This window comes from Lutra lutra, chromosome 1 (genome assembly GCF_902655055.1).
Source record: "Lutra lutra chromosome 1, mLutLut1.2, whole genome shotgun sequence".
NCBI lineage: Eukaryota > Metazoa > Chordata > Mammalia > Carnivora > Mustelidae > Lutra > Lutra lutra.
This window is the reverse complement of record NC_062278.1, coordinates 155956682-155980332: the sequence shown is the minus strand read 5'-3', so window position 1 is coordinate 155980332 and position 23651 is coordinate 155956682. Positions and strand designations below refer to the sequence as shown.

Below are 23651 nucleotides of genomic sequence, written 5' to 3'. Positions count from 1 at the left end.
GTACAGATGCCCTATGGTGGTAGAGCTGTGAACTCCCAACTGGCTGGTTGGGGGGCTGCCTTGTAGGGAAGAGAGTGGCTTTGGCTGATTTTTTTTTTTTTCTTTTATTACCTACAGTTTATAGAAGGTTCAGGACCCTGGAGCTCCAGATTTTCTAGACAGGACAGTCTCACCTGTATGGAAAGCTCAGGAACCTGTAGGTCTTCTGATCAGCTCGGTTGAGAGGTGGTTTCCATGTGCCCATTTCTGCCAGCTGGACGTGCTCACCGCCTGCCCCCACCCCCCGCCCCGGGGAAAGACTGACGGCACCTCCAAGGAGAGGGGTGGCCCATGTTTGGTACATATTTGGGTAGAGAGATCTGAGGAAAACATGTTCTTAGAATTCTAGCCAGCTCCACCTGTGTGGAAACAAAACAGAACCGCTGTTGGAAATGGAAGTAAACATCCATTTTGAACTTCACATGGCATGTCAAAACATTAGCACACAAGTCTAGGTGGGTTTTTTGTGAACACTGAGCTTGAAAAATTTTTAAACAATGACATGTCATGAAGACAAGTTACCGTAACCGAGTGCATGGTCTTTGGCCATGTGCTAAAAACCCCAGGATCAAATTAGGACCACAGTTTTCTCTTTCCACAGCTCCAGGACCAAGCATCCAATGGAAGCTGCGTAGAACAGTCCTGCGTTCTTACTCACCACTGTGCTCCTATCCAGTGACTCAATTTCCCTATTATCTGTTTCAGAAGCTGTCCGGCCGGAAGATAAGTCCGGTTCTGCGGATGTTTGGGCAGTCCATATCAGGAGGCATTGATATGGATGGAAATGGCTATCCTGGTAAGCTGTTTTTCTTTAAAGGCATATGAGATAAAAGAAGATAAGTGTGTGAGGTAGAGTCATTTCCAGTTGGGTTAAGCTGTGGTGACATCTATGTGGGATGAGGAAAATTCCCATAATAGGAGGGGATACCTTGCCTGGTATTTGATTTTAAGGTGTTGAAGTTTACTTTGGGGTTTTAGAATGATCTATTTTGAAGAGTTTCAGCACCAAAAGGATGGACTGATATCAAAAGAAACAATAAAAAAAGAAAAAAAAAGAACAGGATTTCTGTGGCATCAGCTCTTTCTAATGAAGAGAAAAAAAGCACTGTCCACATTAAAAATGATAGTGAAACCTCATGTTCTCCTTAATATTTAAGCATAGTTAGAGACCTCTTACCCTTGAGAGGGGAAAAAAAGGAGCTGGGCAGCCCCTTCCCCACCTCCTAACCCCTGAAAGAAAATTGAAATATTTGGAGCAAAAAAGAAAACCTTGCCCCCTCCCTGATGGACAAAACAGACCCTCACTGTTCTGGCTGCCTTGTCTTCAGGGTGAATTAATGCCTCATGGTGGTTGAGGCTAATTAAAGAAAAATGTACCATTTCCCACCTCAGTCCCAAGTGTTGTCTGATTTAGGGAAAATGCCCTGGGCAGGGGGGTAGTGGTTCTTTTGGGGTTTGAAGGGGATGGAGTGGGGTGAGGTGAGGAAAGAGAGATGAGAATTTGAAAAAATCTGAAATGTTCCTGGAATTCAGGAAGCGTTTCCCTGGAATTCTAGGTCCTCTTGCTGTCTTTGAGTGCACTTTGAGCACTTAAAGTGCCCCGGAAGGACTTGTGAGATCCAGTGCTGGGCTGTACGAGGGCCGCACATTTGGTAGTTTCTTATGGGCAGCAGTTTTGATCATTTTTTGTAACCTTACAGAGCCAGGAGGAGGGGAGAGGAAAGGGTTGTTGCTGAAGTTTTTGTTCCTGTGGGCCTCATGGGCTTAAGTCGGAGAAGGCCATTCTTCTTGTTTTGGGTAATTTGTGGCTGTCCTGGAATAATACCTGATGTATATGCAAAATGCTCCCACGTGCACAATGGCTCCCATAGTGCGGCCGGTGGGTAGAGGTGGGGTGTTCCCCACGTGAGAGACATGGGTACTGAGCTGCAGAGAACTTAGGGGCCAGGCCAGAGGCCACATCGCAGTGGGCAAAGACACACGTTCTCTGTGAGCAGGTGGGTTCACGCTTCATGATGTATGGGAGTTTCTTACATTTTTTTCTTTTAAGATTTTAAAAAATTTTTTATTTATTTGAGAGAGAATGAGCACATGAATGTGGGGAGGGGCAGAGGGAGAAGCAGGCTCCCTGCTGAGAGGGGAGCCCAGTGCAGAACTCGAGCTCAGGCCCCTGGGATCGTGACGTGAGCCGAAGTCAGACTCTTAATGACTGAGCCACCCAGGCGCCCCTGAACTTCTTATATTTTTCATAAAAGAAATGACAGATTCCTCAGGTTCTTTTGTTTTCAAGCATCTAGTCAACTCAAAAAGGCTTGGAAAACAGCAAAATTAACAAGCATACCCAAGTGCAGAAATTTTAGCAGCCCTACAATTCATGGATTTGCTGTTTCTTTTTTCTTAATTGAGGACATTGTATAGACACAGGGATTCAGTCTGTCTTGGATTCAGATGCTTGCTTCTGTAAGGTGGTAATGGGAACCCCAGGACTAAGGAGTTTATACTCGAGGGGAAGAAAGGCAGAGAGCTACTAGATGAGTATATACTTTATAAATTCAAGTTACTTAAAAATAAACATTACTGGGGCACCTGAGAGGCTCAGTCATTAAGCGTCTGCCTTAGGCTCAGGTCATGATCCCAGGGTCCTGGAATTGAGCCCCACATTGGGCTCCCTGCTCAGAGGGGAGTCTGCCTCTCCCTCTCCCTTTGCCTGCTGCTCCCCCTGCTTGTGCTCTCTCTCTCTTCTCAGAAATAAATAAATAAGATCTTAAAAAAAGGAGAAAAAAATTACCATCTAGCACTTGGGTCTTGGTTTGTAGTATACTAAGTATTTCCTGAATTTTCTGATTTAAATATGTGATTTAACCTATGTATTTAAATATTTTTAAAATATTACATTTAACAACTAATATTTAGTAAGTATTTAATAGATGTCTTCTAATTTAAGTATTATGAAATATCATCAGCTTTTGAAGAAGACCCTTAGGATAATTATGTCCACAGTACAGACAAGGACACTGAGAGATTCTGAGGTCACAGGGAGTGAGGGGTGGAGCAGAGATGATTCACATGTTCTACAGAACCTAGAGCTTCTTTCCAGCTCATTTAGTTCTAAGTATCTGCCTCTCTAATTCACTCTTGTCCAAAAGATACATAATGTGACCCACATACATAATTTAATGTATTCTAGGAAACACATAAAAAAAAAGAAATAGGCGAAATTAATTTTAATAATCAATATAAAAGTTTTTGGGCTAGTTCATGGTTTTCATACCAGCCACATTTCAAGGTCTCAGCAAGCCATGTGGTGATTGGCTGCCACGTGGGGCAATGTGGCTCTCCCTCTTCCAAGATCACCGTGTGGCCCACAGGAAGGCTGTTGGGGGCCCCCCGAGCTCAGTGCTGGGCCACCATGGCTGGGGACCTTGCCAGGGGGTGGGTAGGCTGGGAGGGGCTTCAGCACGTCTCTGAATGCTACAAACTTCTGATTTTCAGATGTAACTATTGGAGCCTTCATGTCGGACAGCGTGGTTCTTCTAAGGTGAGATGCTTCTCTCTTGCTTCTTGGGTTGCGTTCTTCGCAATGAGGGCTGGACTTGGGTGAGGTGGGTGGTTGGGGAAGTTCTTCACCGGCAGTCAGCAGTTCCCTCTGTGCTGTTCCTGGAGGTGCTCGGAAAGTAGAAATGCGGCTGTCTGCTACCCCAGTTGCAGAGTTTCCAGCTGGCGGGCCTCGAGTGGCTTGTAGCTCTGGGACAGTAGCCTCCCTAGGGCTTGGGGTGCTTCAGCCCTGGCGGTTTTGCCTTTTGCCTTGAACAGCTGCTTCATGAATGTGTGTACATGATGTCCTCATTTCCTGTGGTTACCAGGACACTCAGGGGCTCCCAAGCACTGCCTTGTCCCAGCTCTTCATCCCCACCTTGTCAGTCCCCAGATCCCCAGGGGCAGGGAGCCTCCTGCCCTTTGAGCAGGACTTCCTTGCCTGTGGAGGCAGAGGTGTGGGATGGGAGCCCATGCACCCTGATTCTCTCCCACAAAGGCTGGGGGCTGCCATTCCACCCTGAACCATCTCCAAGTATTTCTGTCCATATGAGTCAGAGGAGGCCAAATTACCCTTTGGAGTGGGAGCCAGCTCTTAGGTTTTGTTAATAACCTGATGGCAGAACTTTCTAAAATAGGCCAGTGGGATCTTTGAGCTGGAAGGGGTCCCAGAGGCCATGGAGCTGCACACCCCAGATTCTTCTCATTCAGGAGTGCCTTCCTCCAAGTCTCTGGCTGCAAGGAACCCGGCCCTTAAGGTGCCCCTAGGGGTGAGAACTTAGAAACTTTGGAGGGAACCAGTTAACCCTAGCTAACTCGGGATGTTAACCTGTTAAGGAGACAGAATCACCTTAGGTTGGGAGGGTGAGGTCCAGGGCCAGGTGGCCTGGGTTCGAACCCCCACTCTGCTGTTGGGAGGCGGGTTTCTCCAGGTTACCCGCCTTTCAGGATTCTCGCCCATTAAACAGGAGAATGGTAGTACTTCCTCACTGGGTCCACAGAACTCTGTGAATTAGTACTACATGCAAAATGCATAGTACAGGTAGGAGGTCAATGAATGTTAGCAATGCTTAGATAACTTATGCAAAATGTGCCTCCTTAAAATTCTGCTTCTTGATTCTATATTTTGCATGTAGCAGCCCTTCAGTATTTGATAGTGGCTTGTGTGTCCCCGAGGTGGTGATGTCGCTGTTGCCATATGACTGGATCTCCACTTTCTTTATCCCCCAGCCCTCAGCCCCGTCCTGTGGGTTGGCCATCCCCTTTCAGGTAAAACAGCTTACGTAGCCTCCAATGACTGAGGTGACACTTCAGAAGCTGAGGTTACCCACCGCCTTTGTGGCGTCCTTCTCTCCTCTTCACTGTCCCAAGCAACTTGCTTTGGCTTGGCATGATTCCTCTAGAATAAAACACGTTCCCTAGCTCTCACAGTTGAGAAAAGGCGCTCCTAAAACCGGGAATATCTGGCTTAAGGTATATCCTGTAGATTCTCCTTTTTTTTTAAGATTTTATTTATTTATTTGACTGTGTGTCAGATCCCGGGTGCGTCTCACAGAGCAACTGTGCAAGCAACCCATTCAGCCAGTGTTTGCTGAGTGCCTGCCACATGCTGGGCACCGCTTGGGCTCCCACATGCTCAGCTCTCTCTGGTCATTCTGGTTTTTCTTTCCCTTTGGAGGTATAGATTGCATATAACGGAGCCTGCTGATTGAAGGATAGCGCTTGTACAGTTGTAAGCAGGTGCCTGCGTGTGTAACTGCCACCCATTAAGATAAAGAACATTTCCATCACCTCAGGAAGTTTCCTCCTGCCTCTTCCCAGTTATGCCCCCTTCCAACGGGCAACCGTTGGTCTGATTTTCATTGCCGTAGATCAGTCCTGCCTGTTCTAGAATTTCACGTAGATGGAATTATGGAGTCCACACTCTCTCGGCTCTGGCCTCTTTCACTCGGTGCAACGCGTTTGAGATGCCTCTGAGCCGTTCCGTGGTGCTCTGTTCCCCTTACTGAGCAGTAGTCTGCTGACTGAATACACTGTAGCTTGTTCTTCTGTTCTCTTGTTGGTAGAACATAATTTTTTTAGGAGGGGCAGGGTCAAAAAAAAGGGTGGGGAGAGAGACGCTTAAGAGAGAATCAACCCCGAGATCATGACCTGAGCCAAAATCAAAGGTTGTATGTTACCTGACTGAGCCACCTAGGTGTCCCGAGAGAACATATTTTAATTCTTAGTTTTCTTAACAACTCCATGACATAGATATTACTACTATTATTCCCATTTTATGGATGAGGAAAGCAAGTGACCTTGAAGTTTTATTAATTTTAAAAAGGAGATAATTGTCGATTGTGATAAGTGCCATGAGGATGATGAGGCAGGGTCATGTGGTCAAGGGCCCTGGCCCGCATCAAACCCAGCAGAGAGGGCCACGTAGTCATGTTAGGAGGTGACAGTGGTGTCCTTGGCTCTGGCAGGTCAAGAGAAGTGAGGTGCGGAGGTCAGATTGCTGTGGGTGGGAGAGAGAAGGAGAAGCAAGAAAACAGATGGTGAAGTTTGACTCCTTTCCAGAAGCTTGGCTACCAAGGAGCAAATGGGATTGCCATGTGGCTCAGAGATTAGGCCAAGAGTCTTTGAAACCTCTTCTGCTCTCCTTGGCCCTTTCCTGCCCTGCACTAGTCAGAGGCGGTCCCCTTTAGCTTCACCGTCATCCATACAAAACTTGCCCTGACCCCACTCTTGCCTTGGGGCCTGAAGAGACAGAGGGAGAGGGGGACGAGGCTGAATGGGGGTTGAGGGAGGAGAGGAAGGTGGGATGTGGTGTATAGGCCATGGGGGGCAGGGACCTCGTCTTTGAGCCAGGCCCCAACACTGGAACAGGTCTAGGGCAAGGTTCAGCGTGGAATGTGGGTGAGGGTGACCACCTCAGGTCTCTTCCAGGAGCAGGGAAGGCAAACTGGGACCCCTTAGAGAGGGGGGCCAGGGAGGAACAGGCAGACTGTCGAGTGTGTCTGAGGGGCCAGGAAGGCATCTGTTGATAAGGTGCTGGATGTGGCTGAACGACTGTGGACAAGAAGGTCTGGAGACGTCAGCAGGCTAAGCGAGGTGGGCATCCCAGGCATGGCCTAGCTGACCAGCAAGTTAGGTGGAACTTGAGTCCCCCTCAGAGTTTGGGTGAGACCAGAAAAAGAAACCAATCATGTACAGGCTCATATAACACACCATGCCCATTCCTTTTTTTTTTTTTTTTAATATTTTATGTATTTATTTGACACACAGATCACAAGTAGGCAGAGAGGCAGGCAGAGAGAGAGGCAGGGGAAGCAGGCTCCCTGCTGAGTGGAGAACCCGATGCGGGACTCGATCCCAGGACCCTGAGATCATGACCTGAGCTGAAGGCAGGGGCTTAACCCACTGAGCCACCCAGGGGTTCCACACCATGTCCATTCTTACATGTCCTCAGGGAGAGTCCAGATGTGTACCGGCCTGGAATCCTTCGGGCTGCCACAAAGGGCACACCTTACTGTGAGTGGCGTTAAGGACACAGACGTTAATTGGCTGCCTGGAGGGGATTGGCTCCAGGGCTGGTTTAGTAGCCTCCATCTTTGTGGGGGTGTCAGCACTCATCTGCCCGACTGTGTCTGTCCCACGTGCAGCACTGCCCCCCGCAGAAGGCTGGGGTGATGGGAGCAATACTCCATCAGACGGCATCCTGCCTGGTTTTACCTGGAGGTAAATGCAGGGGAAGTACAGATCTACCTTGACCTAGGAAGGAGTTACTGTTATGATAAATGCATTGTAAGTTGAAAATATCCTACTTGGAAACATATTTACTACCCCTAACCTCCCGAACACCATGGCTTAGCCTGGCCTGCCTCCGCTGTGCTCAGAACATTTATACCCGCCTGCGGTCGGGCACAGTCCTCCGACACTAAGCTGGTTTGATAATCAAGTGTTAACTCTCTCACGTAAATTACTGAAAGCTGTGCCTGAAGTGACAAACAGAGTCTCCACGCAGCTACAGAAAGGGTGTCAGCGTAGGTGATTGGTGGCAGAGCCTGGGAGCTGTGGCCCCAGGGCCAGCGTCACCAGTCATTCCACATAGCACCGGCAAGGGGATCCTTGGGGATCCGGATTCACAGTTGAAAGTTCGGTTTCTCCTAAGTGCACGTCAGCCCATCATAAGGTTGAAAAGTTGTTACATTGAATCGTCGTAAGTCAGGGACTGTCTGTTTCAGGGTTTGAACTGTCGGAGTCATCAGAAAGAGGTAGTCTAGCTACCAGCTTGTTAAAAATTAAGTCTTGAAGGCCTTTATGGTGCTGTCCTTCAGCGCCCCTCTGCTTCTCTCACAGGGATGGGCCCTCCGCAGGTGGGACTGTGGGCTGGCCCCACTCTGCCCTTGCTGATTTTGCGCTCTCCGATTAGCTGCAGAGGGCAGGGCCTGTGTGAGGGCGATGGGCGCCTGGTGCCGTGCCACTTCCGTTCAGAGGGAGCGATGAGAGAGTTCAGGAAAGATTTCTGGGCTTTCCCTGGTCCAAGAACAATTCTTGGAACTGAAACAGGATCGAGGGCCTGATCTGACTGATGCTGGTGAGATGTGTGCTTCTGAAGGTCTTTGTCCTCACCTCAGAGGATCCTGTGCTGACGGCCTCCATTGACGTCATTTTCCCGGCCTGCTCCCCCGGCCTTCCTCTGCAGGGCTCTGCCGGGAGTGGGGACTGGGTGGCCCCTGGGATGGCAGGAGGGGGCGAGGCCTTCCTTCCGTGTGGTGACCAGGGAGCATGTGCCCTGGGCAGGGTGGAAATCTCACAGGGTGGAGACCAGCACTCCCTGGCGCCTCTGTCTGTTTTGTGAAAGTTAGGGCGCTCCTGTGGTTTTCAGTTCCTGGGCCTGTTGTGAGATTGGCATCCATTTCACACCTCAGGTTTTTGAACACCAATCCTGAGGCTATCGGGATGAATTTGGGGGGTTCTAGTCCTTCAGGGGCCTGTGGACTGGTGGAGCAGCCTTGGAAAGAGACAGTGACCTTACTGAGTAAGTGAGGGGAGGTATGAAGATGGTGCAGGGGTCCTGGAGAAGGCCTCCCAGGAGAGGGACCATGAGCTGGCCATGGAAGGACCTGGGGCTTTCTAGAGTGTCCGTTGGTATCTGTTCAGTTCTCTTGACAAGGAGCAGAGCATTTGTTTTCTGTGTTATTTAGAGTATCTTACAAGAATGAACCCAGAAGAAAATTGGAAGGCCGGGACCTTGGATTTCTTTCAGGCACTGCTATTGTCTGACGTCTGTTGGCCTTACAGCTGGCTTTGCTCTGGGAGACCCACCGTTCCCTTGCCCTTGTCCCAACTCTCCCAGTCTTGAACCCACGTCCATGGCAGTGGTGGCAGCAGTGAAAACCCTTCACCCCCCTGGGGCCACATGTGTCCTTCCTTCCCTCTTTCCCCGAGGTTTTCCTTAATACCTTCTTCTCTGAGAGTTGTGTTTCTTTTTCCCATCTGTCTTGTCGCTGTGGGCTCTTGGCAGGGTTACTGTACAAGGAAGGTCATTGTTCTCAAGCCGCTAATGCCCCTTAATCTTGTTATATCACCCCAATGGCAGGAAGGCTGGGGCTCCCTGGAGGTAAAAGGGTCTCATTGTGAGGTCTGGAGGGGAGAAGGCTAAGCCACAGCTTAGGGGAACCGTCCCCGAGCAGGTGCCTGCAATGACAGCAGGACGGCCTGAGTCACTGTCAGCTTGGTCGGCCAACCCTGGGGATCCCCAGAAGGTGCAGGAGGGATGCTGTGTATCGATCCAGTACGGGGTGGGTGGGGATGCTGGCCGTCCACGTTGGTGTTAAGCATGCCAATGTTTATAGGGTTTCACTTGCTCCTGGGGCCAGGTGGGTTGATTTCTTCAGCTCTGAAATGCTTCGCTGTTACCAGCTGGGACTCTGTGGATCAAGTTCTTTTAGAAAAATGCTTAATGAATTGAGGGAGTAAAGGAAGGGCGAGGTTTGACGCACTGGATGGGACTGGAACTCTGCAGCTCATGCTTCCAGAGACAGTAAGGGCACAGCCATTCCCGACGGTACAGCTATTTCTCGAGTCCTGGCATCCGCTGTAGGAACTCCCCTTAAATATATTACTATCTTCCTAATAAAATGGAAATCGGAACTTAATTGGTGAAATTTTAAATAATCACCCAACATCTGGTGGTTCATTTATGGTTTCACCCAGATGTGTTTTATTAACAACTTACTTGCCTTTACTATTGGGAAGTTAACCATTAATTTATTAGGAAATAAGCCACGTCGAAAACCAGGAGAAAGTATTTACAGGGCACATTGGCCCTTCTCTCACGGGTTATTTCATGGTTTCGTTAAGTGCCGGGCTGAAGGCCGAGGATTTCTCTCTCTGGATTACTTCTTGCTCCGTTCTGAGAGCCTGGCTAAGTCACCTCCCTCTCCCGACGCACAGGGCGAGACCCGTCATTACGGTGGACGTCTCCATCTTCCTCCCAGCCTCCATCAACATCACGGCGCCTCAGTGTCACGATGGGCTGCAGCCTGTGAACTGCCTGAACGTCACCGCCTGCTTCAGCTTCCACGGCAAGCACGTTCCAGGAGACATTGGTAATGAGCCCCCGAGTCAGGGCTTGGGGTGGTCATCTTAGCTGGAGAGGGTTTCGCGACTGTGGTCGCTGAGGGATTCTTCTGGAACCTTTGCTTGCCCTGTGCATCCTGACTGGTTTTGCAGGCAGCAGATACACAGTCCAGACCCTCTTTCCCTCTACAGTTCCTGCTTTTTTCTGCTTCCCATAGTTTCCCAATTTAACGTAGCCTCCAGCTCTAGAACAAATAACATTTGACCCCAAGCATCCTTTCCCCACATCTGTGACCAGACTGAAACCTCACAGGGCCACAGGTGTCACAGGCCAGTGGGACTTGTGGAAAGGTAGCGACTGGAGCCTGGCCCTTACAGAACATTCCATTTGGTTAGAAAAAAGAAGTGGTGGGTCTTTGGAGGCTCCCCCTTAGCCTGGGGCACCAGCCAGATGTCAGGACCGTAAGCCCTTGACTGCGGAATCTGAGACCAGGGATGGATGGTAGGATCAGGATGCTGAAATTTATGAAGCCCTAGACTTGCAAAAGAGGAGGAGCTGCTTTGTCAGCTTTGGATGACGGAAAAGAGACAGCAGGTCCTGCTGTTTCTCTGGTTGGAGAAGCCCAGCTTGCTAGCCCAACTCCAGCGGTCCACTCCCTGGAACAGGTAGGATTGGGGCAGAGTAGAACTTAAGAGTACATGGTCACCTGAAGGAAATGAATCTAGAACACTCCTGCAGATTAATAAATGCTTTGTTCTTACTTGGAAGGCTGATTTAATAATAGAAAATAGAATTCTAGGAAAATTTAAAAAAACACCCAAAAAAACAATAAGGACCTGGACTTCCTGCATTTCTTAGACATTTGTAGAGTCGAGTGTCTCCCTTCCTTAATCACAGTGTGGTCCCTGGACCCAGCAGTACCAGCGTCCTCTGGGTGCTTGTTAGAAATGCAGAATCTCTGGCCTCACTCTGGGTCTGAGAACCAGAATCTGCCTTTGAACAAGATCCCGCAGGATCTGTGTGCGCATTTACGTTCGAGAAGCACTGATCTGGAGCGTGTGTATGTGTGTGTGCGCGCGCGTGTTTGTGCGCGCTCATGTGCGCTCGCGGGTGCGCGAACATGCACACGTGCTCTAGTCTGTTTCTCAGCCGCACCTTGAAAGCTGTGCGTTATTTAACAGTGCGCTAATCCTTCTAGGCGAATAGTCTCCTTGATACCTTATCTTGATCTTCAGATGGTTTGAATAAGTTCAACAATCAAACCTTGAACTTGTTCATAGAGATTTCTTTAAAAAAAAAAAAACAACTTAGGAATTTCAAAACTGAATGTAAACATTCCGTGCACTCAGGACTTGGTGACAAAGAATTAACAAACGTTTTATGTGGAGCCCAGTGAGAAAAAGAGTAGGCTCCGTGAGAAACGTACTTGCTCAGGGTCACAGAGCTGTCGGTGAAGCCAGGAGTTAAATCCTGGTTTGAGCATACTTAGTTTTGCTTTCCAAAAACTCTTTCTCATCTCCTCCCTAATCAGTCTCTAGGGAAACATTTTTTTCTATTGGTCCTAGGACTCCTATGTCCTCTGCCCAATTAGATGGTGTGTCTTCTATCAAATTCCAACTCATGATGTAGCTGGACTCCATTAGGAAACATTATGAAAGAACTGAGTTGAAGGTTTATGTTGGAGTGTATAAAAATAAGCAGAACTCTCCTAGAACTCTAAAATAAGCAAGTGATTAATAGTTCATGTGTGTGTTCATTTGACAAATGTTTATTGTGTGCCTGCATGTGCCAAGCATATCCTCATGGAGCCTCCAGTGGGGGTTACAGAGTTTCTATTATTTTTTTTATTTTATTTATTTTTTTTTAAAGATTTTATTTATTTATTTGACAGATAGAGATCACAAGTAGGCAGAGAGGCAGGCAGAGAGAGAGAGAGGAGGAAGCAGGCTCCCCGCCGAGCAGAGAGCCCGATGTGGGGCTCGATCCCAGGACCCTGGGATCATGACCTGAGCCGAAGGCAGAGGCTTTAACCCACTGAGCCACCCAGGCGCCCCTTCTATTATTTTGATCCTGAAGCAGTGTACACCATTCCAGGCTCTTTATTGACATCACTGTGGTGGTAATGAAGGTATTTTGGTACAGCAGGAACAGACGAGAAGAAACCCAAGATGCCAGTTTTTGAGCAGGAAGGATGTCAGACCATAAGACGGGGGTAGAGTGGACTCTGATTAGAAGGTTTGTGGGCTGAGCCAGGAGAAGATGTGGGTGTCTTCTCATGCTGCTGCCCGCCAGTGGGCCTTCTGGGCCCCAGTGACTGGGGCCCCTTTCATTGACCTCTAGGCAGAATTATCATGGAGTCTAGGCTCAACCATGACCCCAGAAGAGTCGGGGAATATCAGGAGAAACAGGCTGGTGGATAGCACATGGTCCTGCCCCTAGTGCGCAGCGTGGAGGAGGCGGGCTGCCGCCCATGTACAAGTCTTGGACTCTGAGCAGCAGCACGCTCTCCCACTGAAATCAAACATCCCTTTACAATCTAAGCAGTATTTTTCCACATTTACTTTAGATCAAGGCTTACACATGGTAACAGGAATTTTGGTATCAATGGGGCGATGCAGAATATTCTCCATCCGTTTTTCTTTGTTGTCCCCAGGCATTCAGGGCAATGAATTCAGGGCATTTCTCTTCGTAGAAATCTGGTAAAACATGAGCTAGCTGTGGAATATGGAGAGACTTGAGGAGGGAAAAGCAGGCAGCCCTTAAGGAAATGTGATAGAAATCAAGGAAGTGACAGGTAGCTTGTGGGGGTCCAACAGTGGTGGGGTATCCCTGGGGTCCAGCACAGAAGGCAGGGCCTGGGCTCTGCATCCTCAGGAGGATCAGGTGCCTGGTCTCCAGGTGGTGGAAGGTGGGGGCACCGCCACCCTCCGCTGTCATCCAAGCTCAGCGTCACTGTGCAGGCCTCTGTTGGGAACTCAAGGCCAGGGAGTGATGAGCTTTCCTCTCTCCCCTTGCTGGCAGCTGCAGAGGAGCCTGGGTCCTGGTGGGTTTGGCCATGGAATGCCTAGCAAATGAATGCCCGCCTTCGGCCGACCTTCTAGGCCCCCTCTCAGTGTCTGCATGTCCACGGCTGGGTTGCATCCATAGAGTGGCTGCATTGGTGCAGTGTGGCTGGCACAGTGTGTGCTGGGTACTTCCGAAGAGCTGTTGGAAGCCTTTTCTATCTGCTGGCATCTTGAGCCGCAGGACCTCCCCGGGGATGGCTTGGGGAGCCATAGATGCTACATGTCACTTGTAGGCTGACCTCTTTGGTTCCTCCTCTTTGGTAGGACCTGCTGGGGAAGGACCTCCACTCTCCTCTTCATCATCTGCTTTAGCAGTGGGAAACCACAGCTCCCACGTGGTCTCCAGGGTGTTCGAGGCTGGCTGATGGCCTCTGGCAGGACCATGGAAACTCCAGAGACTCTATAGTGGGTGACTCTGCCTTGGCCCCTGGAAGGGCAGCATCCAGTTAGGAAAACAGAAACCAGTTGTTTTGACAGAATTTAATATCGGGAATTGGGAAAGCAGGTCATGGATTTAATTGGTAGTCACTGCCAGAAACAGCCCCCACTTCTGGTCGGCACCGGTGGGGGAGGGAGGTCTTAAAGTGTAGTGCCCAGTCCAGCTGCAGCAGTGGCACGTGGGAATGTTAGAAATGAACATTCTAACTGAATCAGACCCTGGGGCACTGGGGCCCAGCCACCTGCCCTTCAGCACACCTCTGAGGGGGCTGAGACTTGAGGACCCCTGGTCAAGCAGACAAACAGAAGAGGTCACACCTGTGGCGAACAGAACCTAGAAGCTTGGAGAAGGGACTCTGCTGACCTGAGACCTCAACCTTGGGGGAGGGGTAGCAGCTAGTGCAGTGGGGGAAAAGGTGACGCTGGTATTAACTACAGTTGGCTCTAGCTGCCAGGGAAGACTGTCGCCGGCTGAAGCTGACAGGAATAGGGAGCAGGCAGGAAGATGCAGCCCTTCTCCCTCTGCCAGCCTCCCTCAAGCTGACCATCTGGGTTGAGCCTCCCACAGACCCGCTAGCAGAGGTATTCAGAGGCCCAGACCCAGCCTCACAGAGCAGGGTGGGTTGGGAGCTGAGAGACAACAGCTTCGGAAACTAGCCCAGCCAGCAGCCAGTCACGGAAGCACCTGTTGGGTCATTAACTACAAATAGTTAAGTTCTTTTTTTTTTTTTTTAAAGATTTTATTTATTTATTTGACAGAGAGACAGCGAGAGAGGGAACAGAAGCAGGGGGAGTGGGAGAGGGAGAAGCAGGCTTCCCACAGAGCAGGGAGCCCGATGTGGGGCTTGATCCCAGGACCCTGGGATCATGACATGAGCTGAAGTTAGACACTTAACAACTGAGCCACCCAGGCACCCCACAAATAGTTAAGTTCTTTAGAGTGCCGGAGTACAGACTCCCCTCCCTGGGCAAAGAGCAGAGGCCAGTGAGACAGAGCCCTGGCCCTCCAGGAGCTTGCATTCTGCAGGGAGGGAGTCCAGTGCAAACAGCTGACGCTCCTCACCCAACCCCCACTTCTGGATGTGTCCAGGCCCTTTTGTTTGGTAGGCCCTCCTTTCCCTGCTGGGGTGCAGGCACGTGTCCAGCTGTAGCTGTTCGAAGAACAGATTTATAACCCATCTCACCAAGCAGTTTAAAACAAGAGTTCCGCCCTTCCCAAGTGGGCAGAATCCCTTCATTCTTGGCCTGGGAGGCAGCCTGTCATTCCTTGGAGCATCCGGGCTGCCGTAAGGGCGAGGAGGGCTGTGCCTGGAAGGTTCTGCCCCTTCGCCCCGCCCCAGGGCTGAGCCTCTACCTGCTTCCTGGCCAGGCTAAAGCCGAAATGTGCTGGGCAGGCTCTGTGGGCTAGGGATGGAGCTGGCAATTCCAGACTCTAACTTAGAGGGCTAAATGAAAACCAGGGAGGGATGAGCCCTAAATCGTTGTGTTTTGTGCTCTGATCTGGCACCCCGAGCCGTGAGCAAGCAGGGGTGCCTCCCTGCCTCCGGACAAGCGGTGGAACCCAGGTCCTAAGCATGGCACCAGGTCATCCAAGCCAGCAGCAGAAGTAGGGTCGAAACCAGGCGACTTGTCTCCAGACCCTTCCTCTGGCTTTAGGTGGCGGGGGGAAGGACGGAGTGTTTCTACTCCAGAGAGCACACGTAACATTCTCCAAGCTCATTCTGGTGTCTTGGGAAGCATGGAGATAGGATAATGAGGCAAATCCATGTTACATGAGGTATGGGGTAACCTCATCTAATAATTACCACCTCGTTCCTTTATGGGGTGGGGAGCAAGCTTAGGAGAGCTAGTAAAGGGGGAAATATCCTTCCTCTCCCTTCTCTTGGGAGACTCTAAGGGAAGCTCAGTAAGTCTGGAAGGAGGATTTATTAGTTAGAATTTCATAGCTGAAGTCATGTTGCGATGGAGAATGGGAATGAATAAAAAACTTGCTAGGACCGACCAGAGCTGAATTGATGCAAGACAGCTGGCTCCCTCCTGGCCCAGGCCAGTATGGGGGGCCCTGGGGAAGCAGCTGGGGGCAGGGAGAGGAGGAGGCTGCAACATGACTTGGGGCTGGTCAGCTTTTCCATCAACATGACATCATTCGACATGGCATGGACACAAGCTGCCAGAAGGAAAACCTGAGGATGTGGACTGTGCGGTGGGAGCAGGCACTAATCAGAACCAGCACCCTTCCTGGGACGGGGACTGGCTGGCCTGGCTTGAATTAGGGGCAACCACCCTCCCACCAGGCCAGGCTGCTGGAGCATGCCAGCTGATTGGCTGTTTCTCTGGTATCTCTTCGCACTGGGGCTCCCTTTCAGACGCTCTTGGGTAGGTACTGTTTAAACCTGCCAGTTGAACTCAGGGCTCCAGAACGTTCTGCACCTCTTGCCACCCTGATGGCTATGAGACCCCCTCACTCAGGCTGGGCTTCCCATGATGAGTCTCCTGGTGGCTTTTTTCTCGAAGAGAGAGTGTGATATGGAACTGACTTCTTTTTATGTGATTTAAAATGTCGAAGTAAATTTTAAATCAGGAAGAAGCATTAGCCAGGCAGTTATGAAGATGAAAAGCTTCCAGAATGATTATACTTGGCGAATTGGATAATTTGGTCTGTCTGTGATTGTATATTTTAACATTTTAGGAAAATCTGATAGGTAAACGTATTGGCATGCTCACACTCTGCCTGGAGCAGAGCAGTGGTTGTGGTCCTCAGCTCAGTTTGTAGTAACTGAGTTGTTTCTGTCTTCTCTTCAGCTGTCTAAAGGATGTATCCAGTCAGAGATTCTACAGTGAGGTGGAATATCACAGGACTAAAGTCATGTTGGAAAATATCCACACAGTGCTTGGTACACACTGAAGGCTGAATCCATTCCCTTTTCCTGACCTGCCCCATCTTAATTCAGATTCTCCCAGAAGCAGAGCCTGAGTCAAGGATTTGGTGTACATGATTGATTCAGACTGTGGTCAACCCCAGGAAGCACCAGTAGGAAACTCACAGGAAGGGAAGGAAGTTGTGTCAATCAGGTTCTGCAGAGAAACAGAACCAATCGGATGTGTGTATATTGACATTGTAGTTTGGAAGCATCTGAAGGCAGAAATATTTCTTTCGGGATGACTTTAGTCTTTTTCTCATAAGGCCTTTAAGTGATTAGATGAGGCCCACCCACATTATGGAGGGTGATCTGCTTTATTTGAAGTCTACTGATTTAAACATAATCTCATTTAAAAATACCTTTGCAGGGACACCTGGGTGATGCAGTCGGTTAAGCCTTCCACTCTTGATTTTGGCTCAGGTCATGATCTCAGGGTGGTGAGATCGAGCCCCACATCGGGCTCTGTGCTCAGTGTAGAGTCTGCTTAAGACTCTCTCTCCCTCTCCTTCTGCCCCTCCCTGCACCTCCCTGCTGTTCTCTCTCTTGAATAAATCAATAACTCTTTAGAAAAATAAAAATAAAAATACCTTTGCATTGATATCCAGATTGGGTGATAGGCTAGTCAAGTTGACATATAAATTAAACCATCACAGCAGTCCAACAGAAGGTGTGTTGTTGCTTAATCCTGCTGGGGAACACTGAGAGTCCATGTGGAGCAACCCTCTGAGTTACTCCACCCATGGGATGAGGGAGACCCTTCCGAGTTACTCCACCCATGGGATGAGGGAGCTGGGCTCCGGCGGTAGTGAGGTCTCAGGGACTTTGGTTCTCTGGCACTTCTGGTCCGCCATGCATGTGGGCAGAGCCACCGGAGAGCGCTCTAAGGAAAGGGGGTGCAGGTGCTGGCAGTGGCCAATTGGACTGGGCAGCAGAGAAATAGTACAAGCCAAGAGGATGTGGGTGGGGCACTGATCCTATCTGCTCTGTCTTCCTGTGATCATTTCTACCTGGCTTTCTCTGAGCTCACTGGCAAGAGGGTTCACACCCTCCGTTCTCCCCATGCCCACCCTTCCCAAGGGAGGGCAGCTCTTGCCCCGGGAGGAAGGCCAGGGAGGGACCACTCAACAGCCACTGCCGCCATGTTGGTTTTGCCCAGCCGTAGGCTGGCTTGTCTTCCAGCAATGCCCATCCCGAGCTCTGGACTTAACTAAACAGAACTTGGAAACACAGTCCATTTATACTTATCCTTTCTTACTGTTTGACTCTTGCTTGGGGAAATTGTGATGAGAAGAAAGTAAATGGGCCAAAGTTCAGTTCTGAATCACTGCATATGTTGGGTTCTGCTGTCTGGGCATTCAAAAAATGTAAAACTTGCCCCAAGAATCCGCATGGTAGGAACAGCCCTGCACTGGAGGTTAGGAGAGTTCTGGACTCAGCTCTGTGGTGGAGGGCCCTCTGAACCGGAACAAGCCTGATTCCTTTTTGGGACCTTGGTTCCTCATCTGAAAAATGAAGGTTTGGAACCCAGTGTCCCTCAATTACCCTGAAGCTTTGACATTCTATGCATCTGTCCCATTACCTGGTGTCGCCAAAGGAGCCGGTGTGTAACTCTCGTTTGGGCTCCCGTGTTTTCTCTGTCTTGTTACTTTCCCAAAGGCATTCTTTTCTTCTTCGTTATATTGCCTTGGATTATCCAGGTCTTAGGTCCCTCGGTGACCCAGCCTTGCCTTGGCAATCAGCTGTTTGCTGAAGTAAACACATTGGGGCAGGGCGGCCCTTGCTGACCAGGAATCCGCCAGCTCGGCATGGCAAGATCCCCGAGATGGCAGAGGCCCAGGAAAACCATTAGATGCATCCAAAATACACCCCTTGGCAGCTGCAGAATGCCTGTCCTGGTCCCTTTCCTCCTTCCTGGCCCGGACCTCCCCGGTGGCTGATGCCTTTGATGTTATTAAAGCCGGACCCATCCTCACTGCCCTGCTTTGCATACTTAAATGTGGGCAGGTGTGGGTTGCTTTTACGGGGGCAAGAGCCACAGCTCCCAAGGGGCTGGTTCGTGGGGACAGAGTCTATTTTTCATGGCTCTGCAGCCTCATCTGGTCATTTTGGGGACAGAGTGTTCCCTCTCTCTCACTTTAAATGTGCCACATTCCCCTGAATCCACAAAGCAGTTAAAAAATAAGAAAGGGTCCCAGAGGACTGATCTCAACTGTGGTACAGAAAAACAGAGAAATAGGTGTGTTGACACCAACGCCCGATTTGCCTAATGACGCACATTGTTGTAGGGTGACTGACTGACTCTGAAATTAGGAACGTAAGACCTTTTGCATTTATCCAATGCACATCTTGTATCGTGCCCTTTTTTTTTTTAAGTTTCAGATTGTGTCCCGGTAGGTTTTGCCCACTGATGTTATGTGTTCAGGAACAGGCGAGAAGTTTTCCTCTTCAGGAGTGCAGCTAAGTATGCCTGAGCACAAGCCCCACCGTGCTCGTGATGCTGTTCAAATGACAGGTGCTCTACTATACACCATCTGTATACTCAGCTCCCTGGGAATTAAGTCAGCTTTAGCCTTGGTCTGAGTTTCCGTGAGTGTAAGTGCCAAGAGGGCAGGGCTCTGTGGGGCTGTTTCTGTGGTGGCCTCGGAGGGTAAACAGAGGAAGAGCAGGACTGCCCTGTCCCCTGTGCCTGGCATGTAGTCAGTGCTCGGGGGATGTGATGACACAAGGTCCAAGGGATGTCGCCATCCCAGAGCACACGTGAACATCTGGGGATTATTCGGTAATTGCTCCCTTGTGTTGGGTGTCTGTCTCATTGCGCTATAGGATTCAGGGTTATGTGTAGCCGTGATAATTTCTGCGGGTTCTAGTCAAATCCTGTTGGCTTACCACAGTGTCTTCTTTTCAGGATGCCGACCGTGCTGGGTACCTCTAATTACTGCTGTGTATAGTGGTGACACAGGTGGTAACTCATGGGGTTTGAGACAGGGAGAGCCATGGCGTGTGATACACAGAGAATAACTGGGAAGACAGGGGTGGCCTCATTGTCTCTTGATTCTGAGAGGATGCTGGCTCCATGCTTCTTTCTGGGAAGGTGTTGACTTGGGCTGCAGCCCTTGGTTGCAGTGGGGAGGCAGGTAGCATACAAAATATGCTTGCGAGCTTGGGAGGGGGGAGTGCAGGTGGCCCTGATCCCACACGTGAGTCCTCACTGACGTCTTGTCCTTATTTATTGGCAGGCCTCAATTATGTTCTGACGGCTGATGTGGCCAAAAAGGCAAAGGGCCAGTTGCCCAGAGTCTACTTTGTGTTGCTGGGAGAGTCCTTGGGTCAGATCACAGAGAAGCTGCAGCTGGTCCACATGGAGGAGACGTGTCATCACTACGTGGCCCACGTGAAGGTCAGTCCTCTTTTTCTTCTCCCACTTTGATCTCTGTGGATATTGGTTTAGAACTAGTGGAATCTACTTTTATTGTGTGTTACGTATGTTCGGATTTCTAACATTTTATTTCATAAGGAGGAGAACATTCATTCTTTTCAAGTTGGAGTCTGACAGCCCTTTTATCTTACTATGCTCGTCTCAGCCTCTGAGGGGAGTTATAGTGGGCCAGGAGAACAGTGACACTCCCTGATCTGGGCTTGTCCTTTTGGGAGGCTTCACATCCTCTTCCCATTTTGAAGCTCTATGGTCTACTCAGAGGAGAGCCATAGAAGTCCCCGTGTCTGGGTATGCAGTGGTCCTGGATCACACTGCACCTGACGGCTTTCTCAGTGGTCCACTACACATTAGCTCAGAGTCACAGTTAAGGCATTTTAAAACTAGTGGGACTTGGGTTTTATCCCTTGATTACTTTCTGTTTATTTTAGGAGTGCTTTTTTTGGCCCCTCTTCCCTCTCACTCTAAATAAACTTTCAAATGTTTTTTCCCTCTTGAGATTGTTTGTTAAATACACTTTGCTGCTAATTCAGGAGGCCAGGCTTTGATTAACTACAGAGTGGCTCCTGTGTAGACAGGTGCTGGCAGGGTGGGAGTCCTGGTGGTGCCCAGGGCTGCTGGAATGGCCAGGCACTGACCCACAAGCAGAGAGCACAAGAGATAGAAGGAGCCACATGAACCTGTTACACGGTGTGTAAAATGAATATGGCCTTTGGAGTCACACAGACCTGGTGTGTGTCTAGCTGGATGAGTACTTTGAACTTTGTGTGTCTTAGTTTCTGCCTCTCTAAAATGGGCACAAGTACTGAAAGGATCTTGCATGGAGTCTGTCCCCCCAGTAGGCACTCAGCATTATCATCTGTTTGGGCCATATGTAATTGCCAGTATTCTAACATTCCTGACTTACAAAAATGGTATTTTCATGTAGTTCAACCTAACATTAGCCAGTGGCTTTCTGGACAATAGTAAAAATAGTCAACAGATTCGAATCTCATTCTGTGATTGAGTTGCTAGTGCCAGAGTGGGAGAGTAACAGCTGCTTCTCGAGCCTTCTGGATCATATATAGAGAAATGCCCCCCCATATCTGTGGCACTTTGTCTGGCCTAGAGCCCATGAGTCCGTGCCCCCAAGATGCTTTTCAGGGGGCTGGACTATGTCTCTTGCCAGGATCGTGCTGGGGCCTGCCCAGACCAGCTGCCCTGTGGCCCTGTGAAGGCCATTTATAAAGTGGTTCCTACTTCTCTTAAGCCAACCAGCCACTCACGTGTCTAGGTCTTAGATTACATGGGCTCATGCGTGCCCTTGAGGGTGTGAGGCTGCCCAAGACAGGCTCACATCTGAACACCACGAGACATTTCAGTGCCTGTGCTTGGTGTCCCCACACTTCCTAGACGTGGGGCATCTTTCCTCAGGCTTCCTCATGCTGGGTCTCTTCCACAAATGCTTTCCTTCCGGGCTCTTGGAGACTTGATTTTTTGTTTTGGCAGAATGGTTGCCTTCCATGTCACAGGCTCAGGACAGGGCCCCAAGGAGCCTGCAGGCCTTTGCAGAGTGCACTCAGGGAATAGCGGTAATGAGGTGCCGGCAAGAGGCGGTGCTGTTTCTGTGGTGGCTTCTGAGGGTAACCGGGGAGAAGAGCTGGGCTGCCCAGGGTCGTTGGTCCTGCTACTTCCTGATAGCCAGGGCTACCAGAGTCTAGCAAAGAAACATCATGACTTGCTTATTCAATCCCAAAGTCAGATAAACAGCAAATCATTTTTTCTTGTTGAAGCCAGAAGAGTACATGGGTTAAACTTACACTAAAAATGATTTGTTGTTATTGGGGAGGGTATGTGATATGGTGAGTGCTGTGAAGTTTCACAGACCTGTGATTTGTTGTTTATCTGAAATTCAGATTTAACTGGGCATGCTGTTGGAGGATTCAACCTTCTCCATACCCTTCACCCCACAGTTTGGCACTTCTCCATTGGATCAAAACATGTTTGACAGGGGCTCCCTTCCCCTGGGTGAGCTGCAGAGCCCCCAAAGAGGCCCAGTGAGAGCACGGACTCTGGAGCCTGTGGGGCAACTGGTCTCCTACATATCCCCAGGCCCATGCTTGCTCCTTGGTGTCTGGGACACCAGGAGCTCTGTGCTCACTGGCTCTGAGAGCCCTTTCCTGAGGGTGAGTCTGGAAACCTCCCTCAGGGAGCTTTTAAAGCAAATCACTGGACACCCAGTTGTGCTAGAGTGAAATTCTGGAATGGCTTGCCTGGATGGCTACATGAGCACAGCCTTAGAGCAGACAGCAGAATTCCTGGATGGACACCTATAGAATAAGGTCATGGATGTGTTTCTCTGAGGAGACAGTGAGTCGTCCCTAAATACACAGACAAAAAGGATGTGAAGGCACCAAGAGTGCAGTCCTTTCATACTTGGATGTATCTCTTCCGTGAGCTTTCTGGACCTTCCATGATGTGATGTGTCCTCTTCCTTAATGGTGGTGATTTTTCACCAGAGTGTGAGATAAATGTGTACAGCTACAGATTTAATGGCAGAGAGTTCTTTCATATTTAAGTGTCATATTCTTTTACCTCTGTGTCAGCGTGTAGAACACAAAAAGAATTAAAAAAGGAAAAAAAGTCTAAAGCCACAAAGGAACCGTGGCTGTCAGGAGGAGAGCTCAAGGCAGTGGTCCCCAGATGCTGGAGAGTGTGGGTAGCTCAGGAGCACAGGGTGAGTGCACGCATCTCTCATGATTTGGGCTGTCCTGGGGAAGAGCCAGAAGAGCCCAAGAGCAGTCCAGTACGTGGGACCTAGACAAGTTTGGATGTGGTTAGTACTGGGTGGCTTTCTCATAGAAGAACGTGGGGTGGGGGTGCACCAGGATGGCCCAGACCCAGCGGCCATTATGGTTCAGCATCCCTGTTCAGTGGCACTTGGGCGGCCGATCGTTCATAGCTACCAGGAAAGTTTCTTCACTGGTTGTCTGGGCGGCAGTGGAGGACAGCGGTGAGTGGCAGAGGCAGCCAGTTTGTCCATTAGTGTGAAGCCTTCTGAGCCGGCTGATGGTACACGGTGTGGCCCAGTGGCCCAGCTGGCCGAGGAGGCAGTAGGCCTGGCCCTGGTGTGTCCTTTGTGGGAAAGTAGCTGGGGAGGCTGTGACCCTTGTGGGCTCAAGGCAAGCAGCAAGGGTGGGGAGGGAGTGGCAGCGGGTGGCCTCCTGGAGCGGGGACTGGGGACTGGGAGCCGGTCATCTGAGCATGAGAGCATGGTGTGGCCTCTGCTGCAAGTGGGGCCTTCTCCAAGGGCCGGCTCTCGGCTTTGTAGACAGAAGAGGAAGGTAAATAAAAGCGCTCCGGCTTATCGCACACCATATGGCCAGCAGACTGAGGCAGGCGCGAGGGCCTGGGTGTGTTTTGTTTAGGCTATCTTTAGGTATTTTTTTTTTCTTTTTTGCTTTAAGCCTATTCCAATTTTTTTTTTCCTCTTCCTCCTTTTCCCTAGAAGTTTTCTTTCCATATATGGTGATAAGTATCTCTATCGTAGAAGACTGTTTGAGCTTAACACCTGCCTCCCAGGCTAGCTGTGTTGTCCTACACTTTGTTCCCTTCTCAGCCCTGCGGGGGCCTTTAAGACATACAGAATTTCGTGGTAAGCCCCATCCTCC

General features: G+C 49.9%; 1 protein-coding gene across 2 annotated transcripts in view; it reads left to right on the top strand.

The window, feature by feature from the left end:
* The window catches only part of ITGA9 (integrin subunit alpha 9), a 327427-nt gene that overhangs the window by 65144 nt on the left and 238632 nt on the right, over positions 1 to 23651 (top strand). For both annotated transcript variants that reach the window (XR_007129340.1, XM_047740712.1), the window contains exons 12-15: positions 745 to 835; positions 3532 to 3577; positions 10018 to 10172; positions 19805 to 19965. Coding sequence is in view for 1 of the 2 variants with exons in the window: in XM_047740712.1 (XP_047596668.1) it covers positions 745 to 835; positions 3532 to 3577; positions 10018 to 10172; positions 19805 to 19965 (453 nt within the window). In the remaining variant the exon portion in view is untranslated. The remainder of the gene's footprint in view (positions 1 to 744; positions 836 to 3531; positions 3578 to 10017; positions 10173 to 19804; positions 19966 to 23651) is intronic.